This window comes from Miniopterus natalensis, chromosome 5 (genome assembly GCF_054644295.1).
Source record: "Miniopterus natalensis isolate mMinNat1 chromosome 5, mMinNat1.hap1, whole genome shotgun sequence".
Classification (NCBI taxonomy): Eukaryota; Metazoa; Chordata; class Mammalia; order Chiroptera; family Miniopteridae; genus Miniopterus; species Miniopterus natalensis.
The window spans coordinates 82,342,637-82,351,985 of record NC_142085.1 but is presented as its reverse complement, the minus strand read 5'-3'; the positions used below and the strand labels follow the sequence as shown (position 1 = coordinate 82,351,985).

Below are 9,349 nucleotides of genomic sequence, written 5' to 3'. Positions count from 1 at the left end.
ATCTTCTGTCATCAGAAAAGAAACATGTGTTTGTCCCACCAGCTCTGGAAATCCTGGGTCAGTTCCCCTGGGCTACCGACCCCATTCACTTCCATCTCACAGCCCCACCCTCACTGAGATGCATGTATTTCCCCTCAGTTCTCACCACCAGCCTGGGTCCTGCCCTCCTTTACCACATGACAGTCAGACCCAAGTCCTGTTAATGACAGGTGGGGCTCAGGACTTAAGGTGCAAATGAATTGCTCTGTTCCCTCTACTAAAGTCCTGATTCTAAAGCACCCATGGGCGCCCTGTCCAAACAGAGGGGCCTGCATCCTGGTTCCTCTAGCACTGGGGAGGGTTGCAGACAAACATCCGTCATTCCCCTCCTCTCTCCTCGCCCTAGTACCAGCACAGGACTCTGGGAGTGACTGCCCTGCCCTGCCCATCCATCCTTGCTTGTCAGTGTCAGCATCCAACTCCACTAACAACTCAGCCACCCTTAGCTCCCGAGTCACCTCTGCTCAAGGCTGGGGCCCCTCTCTGGCTCAGAGTCTGGAGTGTGGGGGAGGATGGCTGCCAGGGGACTGCACCAGGGCTCAGCCAGGAATCCCAGGGGTTCACTGAGATCTCACCTCCTTCTAACCTTGTCCTGCACAGTCCCTAAGGTTAGCCTGCTGCCTTACCTGACGTGCTTGAAGCAACGTTTTCTGGGAACTCAGCCACGAGCTCCAGCCTTTCGAGTTGGGTCTGCAAGGCCTTCCACCCCTCTTCCTGCAATTACACCCAGGCCCCTCTCCTCTTAGCTTCCTGCACATTCCCTTCCCCTGGACACATCACATGGAGCCACCATGCTGCTCTCACCTGAATGTGAGTATTGCCCACGTCCTGTGTGCCTGCTGTCCCCACACCACCCACACTGGGTCCAAATACACTCTCCCAAACAGAATGTGAGCCAGGACTGCAATCACTAAACCCCTTTAGCATCATTAGGCCTTGAGCCTTGGCGTGGGCCCCTCTTTTTCCCACTGGCATTAACAGTAAGGAGACAGCAGATCTCAGGGCTGAACTTGTCCAAGCTATTGCTACCAAGCAATATGTGTTACTCTCCTGGTCTCATTTCCAGGAGGAGAAATTTCAGTGAGAGGGCAGGGACAGGCTGGGAATTCACCTTTCCCTGTCCTCACTCAGGCCATCCGCCCCTCACTTCCCACTTCATTCTGCTCTTAGTACCTGTTACCAGCCAACCATGACCAAGCAGGTGAGGATCACAGAGACAATCAAGGTGATGTGAGTGTTGGTTGTGGCTTTGGACGGGGCTGTGGCTGTGGCGGTGGCTGTAGTTGGTGCAGCTGAAATGGAAACAAAAGAATGACACTCTGTGCAGAACCCAAATCTCAGGAGATGCCTCCTCTCGCCTGCTGCCCCCGGTAATCCCACAATGCACACAGTTCCTACCCCTCTAAGTGTGGCAGGCACTGTGACAGACCCTGGGGCGGAACAAAGAGAGGAGATGGGCCCTGTCCCCTTGGGGTTCGTACATTAATGGGGGAAGCCAGGGCTACAATATACCCAGTCACTCCTGCTGCGACAGAAGAGGAGACATGAGTAAGGAGGCTGCGCAGTCCTCTCAGGAGCTGGCTTGAGGTGGACTTGAAGCATTTCCAGAAAAAGACCAGGTGAGACGCAAAGGAAAGTGATGCTGAGAAGACAGAACAGCACAAGGAACGGGTCTGAAAACAGAGAGATGCCCTCATGTTTGGGCAGGAGGAAATCCACAGGGCGTGGCGCAAGTTATTTGCAGTGGGGGAGAGACGTGAGGAGGGAAAGGGGGCTTGTGGAACACACCCACGGCCGTTATTCCCCAAGAACTGACCACGGAGGAGTCACACTTTCAAACACACACACACTCACACACACACTCTCACGCAGACACTGACACACATGCTCACACCCAGACACACTCACACACACACATGCTCACACTCAGACACACTCTCACATACACTCACACACATGCTGACACAAACACATGCTCACACTCAGAAACACACAGACATGCTCACAAACACACATGCTCACACTCAGACACACTCTCACATACACTCACACACATGCTGACACACACACATGCTCACACTCAGACACAGTCTCACATACACTCACACACATGCTGACACACACACATGCTCACACTCAGACACTCAGACACTCATGCACACACACTCACATACACTCACACACATGCTGACACACACACACATGCTCACACTCAGAAACACACAGATATGCTCACACACACACGTTCACACTTAGACACTCATGCACACACACACACAGACACTCTCACAGACACACACACACTCATACATGCTCACAGACACAAACTCACATACACTCATGCACACACACACTGCGGCAGTTCAGTCTGTCCTCGAGAGAATGGCCCCTCCGTCCCTGTGTCCCGTTACCTGCTGTCTCCAGCTCTTTCTTCCAGGGCACCAGGAACTGCAGCCAGCCCTGGCAGTCTCTCGTTGAGTAGAAATTGAAGGCCTTGGTCAAATCATCGTCCCTCTCCCACTCGTCTTTCATCTGTTCACCTCGGGAATTATTGGCTCTATACTCTCCTCTCTCAGCGTCAAACACAAGGAGCCTCTGTCCGTCCGAGAAAAACTCCCAAGACCCCCTGGTGCGTCCACCGGCTGTGCACTGACAAATCATCCTGACCTGCAGGGCGAAGGGAGCTGCCCCGCAAGAGAGACGTCAACCTCTGCTCTTGACAAGTCCTTTGTCCCCACCTGGGGTCCACCCCCCTGAACCCTTCCACTCCTGCCCTGTTCTCCCCGACCTTTCTGCTGGGCCACAGGAGAAGGCCCAACATCCAATTTTATTTTTCATGTGACTACAATCAATATAGCTAACCCCACAATCTGCTCACTTCTGCAGCTGGATTTTCTAACTTACCTCCGTCTGCGTATTTCTCCGGTTCTGTGTCAGACAGGTGCTGTCTGATCAAGTCCCCCATGTCCCTCAGCGTCTTAGTCTGATCTTTCCAGACATCTGTGGCCATTACGTCCGCGCTCAGGAAATCCATACATATGACCTTATCGATTCCACAGTCATAGGAGAGATAATTCTTTCCATCCAGCTGGCCTTGAACCATACACCGTGGCTGTTTATTGAAAGCAATGCTGAAATCATAGTGAAGACGGTGATCATCTGGAAAGAAAAAATGCAGGTGACAGCTGAGGTTGGCAGAAGAGGACCCAAGGCACTACCTCCCCCATCTCTGTGACAGCAACACCTCAGCCCCTGCCCCCGATGGCTGGGCTGGCAGAGCAAGGACTGACCCTGCCAGGCTTCTCCCTTCACCAGGTGAAGGCTAGTGCCCCTCCATTGCTTGAGGAGGACCAGCAAGCCTCTGCCTGGCAAGAAACCACACATCTCCAGATATGTCCCCTCTGTTCACTATGCCAATCAATACCCATCATCAGCCCATAACCAATGCAGGGACATGCCAAGTGGCTACGGAGGAAAGGTCTCGATGCCAAAGGACTGTCAGAAATGAGACCAGTGCCTGCAAGAACATGGAGAGCATGTAGGGGCCGCTCCTGAGGAAGCTGTGACAGTGGGGTGGGGGATGGAGACAGATCTCCAGGTTAAAGGAACAGTTTGCAACTGTGGGTCATGAAGTAGCACAGCCCTGGGAGATGGTGCTAACCTGCTGCTAGGATGGACCTTGCAAGCTTGGAGGAAGGCATGGCTATAGTGCATGGCACGGAAAAGCAGGAACTTCAGAGGCAGGTGGAAGAGGAAGGGATCAGAGGGCTCAGAGAAGTGGATATGCCAGGGGGGATATAACATGCAAAGGCAGAAAGTGTCCAGTCAACCATGCTCCATGGGGAAGCCTGAAGCTAGACTCGGGTTGATCAAGCCGATGGGGAAAGCATGGAGGAGAAGAGCACCAGAACTCTCCAAAAGCTCGCTGATGACTTTGCTCAAGGTCAGGAATGGTGGTAGGAGTTGGTGTTCCCCAAAAAGGCTGCCAGTAGTAATGGGGATGGAACACGTTGAAATGATAAGTCACAGGTACAGGTGCTTGTGTCAGGAGCAAAGGAGTTATGAGCATCACAATGACTAGGAAGGTGGCAAATGCAGCCAGGGCCTCAACCACAGAGAGCTCTGACTATGGCTCACAGAACAGGGGGATCCTAGAGGCAAAATGGATGGACATTCAACCTGGGTACTTACTGCTGGATTTAAATAATTAAAACAAACAGAGACAAACACAAGAATGGGTGATCAGGAGGCTGAAAGCAGCCTCCCAGCATAAGACTGAATCCTTTGCCCAGTTCCCAGAACTGAGCCACTTCTCAGGGCCAGAACTCACTACCAGAAGGAGGGGCAAGGCTGCAATGAGGAGGGGCCTCTCAACACCGCACCAAGCACAGAAGTCCCGCAGGCCTTCCCCAAAGGCCCATGTGGCCATTGACTCAGCTTAGTGTGCACTGGGAAGCAGAAACGACTTACGCTCTCATATTTGATCCCGTGTATGAGTTGACATCATCCACAGGGATCTAAAGTGATGCATGGGGCCAGGGAATGAACACACACCTGTCCCAGGTCCTGCTCCCAGGCGTGTTATTGGTCCATATCCACACTGTGGTCCTTATCATATTTCCCAGATGTGTAATAGGAATAGAAAATCTTTGTAGTTATTGAATTACTTGTGGGCTCAGGACTACTACCAAGGCAGGGAAATTTAAGTACAATATTGGCAAACTGTCTTCCCTTTGCTCTAAATAGAATGCTAAACCAGTATTTTATCCTGGATAATATGAATGAGAGGAGGACCAACCTTAAACCCTTAAGGATGCAGGACATGATCCCTATCCTACAGCCATTTAGTAACAATCTGGTCTGGAGACTTTCTCTCATTATCTAGCTGCCAAAGAGTTTAGCCTGTGCAGACCACAGGCCTCTTTGCCACTACTCACCTCTGCTGTTGTAGCATGAAAGAAGCCACAGACAATACACGAATGATTGAGTGTGGCTGGACCTGCCCCTCGGGCCCTAAGATCCACAGAATCTGGGATACTGGAGGAATCAGTGCTAGGGAAAGTTGCTATCTGGACTTGAAGGCATCCTAATAGGAGAATCATATTGCAGATCCATAGGGGCTGACGAAGGCCATAGCCCTTGCAACAGGGAATTCCACAGCATTTAAAGAGGTCTGGTAGAGACGAGGCCCCTGGCTATGGGATATCAGTCGCCCATCATGAGCGTCATTAGCTAAGGTAGGCCGAGTGCTCATGAGACACTGTGACTTTTCTGGCACTGAAATGAGCAGGGTCACAGGCAACAAATGAGATACAGAAGCAGAGGCCCCAATCTTGACACCAAAATGTACCAGCACCACCCTATGCTCACACCTATGGCTTCATGGAGTGTCTCTAATGGCCCCCTTCCACCAATGAATCCAGTCTACAGAGAGGAGGGGAGCACTGACCCCTGTCTGTGGGACCCACATCCTCTCACATTCACTCCACCCAGAAGCCACAGGCTCTTCAACACTCAGCAGAGGCACCCTGGGAGATGATTCCCTAGGGGTGTGGTCACCCACATAGGGGACTCCCTATATACCCTAAATCTGGGGTCAGGAAACTAGCAGAGTGGCCACATCTGGCCCCCCAGTTGTTTGTATCTTGCCTTTGGCTGCTTTGGCACCACAAACGTGGAGGTGCCTAGTGCATACAGAGATACCAAGAGGTCTGCAAAGATAAAAATATTTACTACTTGCCCTTTATAGAAAAAGTCTGCGCACTTCTGCCTTAATCTACGGCCTTCACATGATGCTGCCTCCTCCGTGGGTGGAAAATGTGGGTTTGGGATGAAAGGGCAGAGAGAGGGTGCCCTTCCTCACCGTCATTCCCAGGTCATGCCTGTCCCTCCTGCCCTAGGTTCCCTGGGCCAGGTGCACAGGCTTTTGCAGTGTGTGCCCTCAGGCCAGGGCACAGATATGCCACCTGGGAGAGGAAATGGTTAGGGCCACTTCACCGATGAGAAGGTGCTGGAGGTACTGGTGTTCCTGGGACCCCAAGGAACTGGGTAGCAACACGGGGTGAGCCGGGGAGGGGAGCAGCGGCTGCCGTGGAAGAGCAGCACTGCACGGGACTCGGCCTGGCTGGTGGCAGAGCGGCTCGGAAGGCCAGGGCTGGAGCGCAGCGGCTCGTTAGGGGAGGCGGCCGGTGCAGTCAGCTCAGCCGGGCTGCAGGCGCCGGGACCTCCGGCAGCGCGGGTTGGAAAGCTCAAGGGGGCGGGCGGTGCCGACGATGGGGGCTTGCTGGGGAACGTCCCGTGAGAAGGGGAGGGGCGCACGGGTGTCTGCCTGTGGGTGGCGACCCTGAGGAGACGCCCGGGCCCTGGGACAGGGGCTCCCAGTTCCGCAGAAGCAGGACTTGCACCCGGGGCAGGAGGGCGGCCTGGGGAAGTCACGCGCCCGTGGCAGCAGGTTCTCGCCGCGCCCTCCCCCTCCCTGCTCGCTTCCCTCCGGCGAGCTGGCCCTGTCACTTCTAGCAGCTCTCGTGGTCCTTCTTGCCAGGACGCCGAAACCTGCCCCGGTCGCCAAAACGGAAAAGAGCCGGTGGGGGGTGGGGGAGGGGAATCCGCCGGAATCGCGGGGATGGCCCGAGTTGGGAGGGGGCGGCGGGGGCCGCGGTGCTACCGGCGAAAAGTGCTGGAACCGCCTTGGGGGCTCCGTCCCGAGCGGGAGCTGAAAGGGCCCAGGCCCGTCCCCCTGCGCTTCCTCCCCTCCCCGCCCCCAGCCCGCTGAAGGCTGCACCCTGAACTCACCTCCGTGCGCCCAGAGACAGTCAGCTGCCCACGGACAGTCGGGCAGCACAGCCAGAGCCGCGAGGACGACAATGAACTCGGAGCCGGGGGTCCTGGGCATGGCGAGCGGCAGTGGGCGCGCGGCGGGGGCGGTGACGCGCGGACGGCGTGGGAAAAGCCCCGCAAGCCTCCGCACAGCGCGATCTGCCGGGATGGTGGCCTTCGACACGCAGAGATCTGGGCCGAGACGAAAGTACTGCCAGAAAATTAGCCCGGAAAGCCGGCGTCCTAAACTCGCCGCGCCCCGCCCTCTTCTCCACGCCCGGCCGCCACCTGTTTCAGCGGACGGAGCTCCACCTGGAGTCGCAGAACCGGGGCTCCTGGCTTCAGAGGCCGATGGAGCTGCACTCGGGCAGAACCCACATCCAGGCGTCAGAGGCGGGCGGAGAGCTCAGTTTCGCCGTAAACTCGGAGGCGGAAAGAGCGGCCGGCGATTGGCTCGGCTCTCAACTCAGGATCTCGACTGCGCCGAGCGTGCCGCGGCCACAAGGCCTAACTTCAAAATCACCGCCAGCCCGAGCTCCCCGCCCCTCCGCCTGCGCGCGTCCCGGGCTGCAGGAACCAGGGCCCCCCAGCGGAGGGCGTCCCGGCGGTGGGCGGTGGGCGGTGGGCGGTGGGCGGGACCCGGGGTGTTCTCCAGGGATCGCCAGCCCCGGCGACCAGCAAACACGCCCCTACCCTGCTCACAACTTGACCCCAAACCACAAAGCCCCCCTCTTGAAGCCTTCACCCTGGACCCTCCCAGCGGCTCAGCCAGAGGGCTCCAGGACCTGCAGCCCCAGGCGCTCATTTCAGACGCTTTCCCTCACCAACTACTGCTCCCCTTCCAGCTCGCCCCGTTTTATGACCCAGTTCTTTGGGGTCCCAAGAACACAGATGCCTCCAATACCTTCTCGTCTGTGAAGTGACCCTAACCGCTTCTTCCCCCAAGGGACACCTTATCCCCTGGCCTGAGGACACACACAGCAAAAACCTCTGCGCCTGACCCGGGGAACCTAGAGCAGGAGGAACAGGAAAGCACATTTTTTCAAAGTATGATGCTGGGAATGATGCTGAGGAAGGGCACTCTCTCTGGATCCTTTCATCCCAAATCCCCTTTTCCACTCACCGAGGACCCACAACATATAGTCATTGATTTAGGCGACAGTCTGCCAACTTTCTATCTAAAGGACAGATGGCGAATGTTCTGGTCTTTGCAGGCCACTTAACTCTCTGTCTCTATATACACTACACATCTCCACCTTTATGGTGCAATAGCACCCCAAGACGACATGCAAAGAAATGGGGGACAACATATGGCCCCTGTACTACTTTGCTGACCCAACATTTAGAGTATATAGGGTGTCCCAGGTTTGGGGGTCCTGACCAACCAGATGGCTGTGTGCTGAAGAGCCAGAAGTTGTCACCATCCTGCCTGTGGCTACTGGGTAGTCGTTGTGAGAGGATGTGGGTCCCACAGGAACAGGACACTGCTCCACTTTGTTCCCTAGGCTGGATTCCTTGGTCCAAGAGGGTCTTTGAGACACTGCAGGCAGTCATGGGGGCAGCCCAAGGGTAGTGCCCATGCAACATTTCTGGTGTCGAGATCAGGGACACTTGTCTCTACATCTTGTATGTTCCCTGTGTCCCTGCTCCTTTCAAAGCCCAAAGAATTACTTCTATCTTATGACTGCTGGGCCTATCTGACCTCATGTCAGTCATGATGGGCAACTCTGATAGCTCACATCCAGAGGCCTCACCTCTACCAGGTCCTAGTATTTTACCAGGAGCCTCTTCAACTGGTGTGGGTCTCCCTGCAGCAAGCCTGAGTAGTTGCAGCAGGCTTCTGTCTTCAAAGCCTAAACTATTTAATACATACCCATCTATAGAAAGTCTTCTCCAGGCTGGCAAAGGGATAGAGCTAGGAAAAGGATCACAACCCCGCATCCTTAGAGAGGGTTTAACCGTGGACACTCCTCTGTTATTTCATAGAGAGTAAGATACTGTTTCAACCACCTACTTGGAGGAAAGAGGAGAAAACGTAAGAAGGTTGTAACTGAATTTCACTACTGTGTAGCCCTGAAACCACAAGTAACTGGCTATCAAAAAGGTTTTCTATTCCTGTTACAAATCCGGGGAATGTGAAATGACCACTGTGTGGTTGCTGAACCAAATGACACCACTGAGAGCAGGGCCAGGGACAGCTGTCTGTTCATTACCTGGGCCCCACCCCCATGCACCACTTTCATAACAGGGCCCATGATAATACCTCTCGTCTCCAGGGATGATGCCAACTCACACACTAGGTGCAATGTGGATGTCTGGGTAGTTTGTGCTTCCCAGTGTAACTTACCTGAGTCAATGGCCATATGGCACTTGCTGTCAACCCGAAGGATCCTTTCTCATTGGAATCTGGCCTCTCTTGCTGGTAATGGGTTACAGGTCTCAGAAGTGGCTCCTTTCTCTAAATTGGCAAGGGATAAAGCCTCTGTCTAGAGAG

The 9,349-nt window shown here is 54.8% G+C and overlaps 1 protein-coding gene across 1 annotated transcript; it reads right to left on the bottom strand.

Moving 5' to 3' along the window:
* Positions 1 to 2,320: 2,320 nt before the first annotated feature.
* On the bottom strand, positions 2,321 to 7,274 carry LOC148093147 (UL16-binding protein 3-like). Its single transcript, XM_087817200.1, has 3 exons — positions 6,832 to 7,274; positions 2,944 to 3,198; positions 2,321 to 2,723 (listed from the first exon to the last, which is right to left on the bottom strand). The coding sequence occupies exons 1-3, from the start codon at positions 6,929 to 6,931 to the stop codon at positions 2,368 to 2,370; spliced, it is 711 nt and encodes a 236-aa protein (XP_087673326.1). The 5' UTR covers positions 6,932 to 7,274; the 3' UTR covers positions 2,321 to 2,367.
* Between the last annotated feature and the right edge of the window lie 2,075 nt (positions 7,275 to 9,349).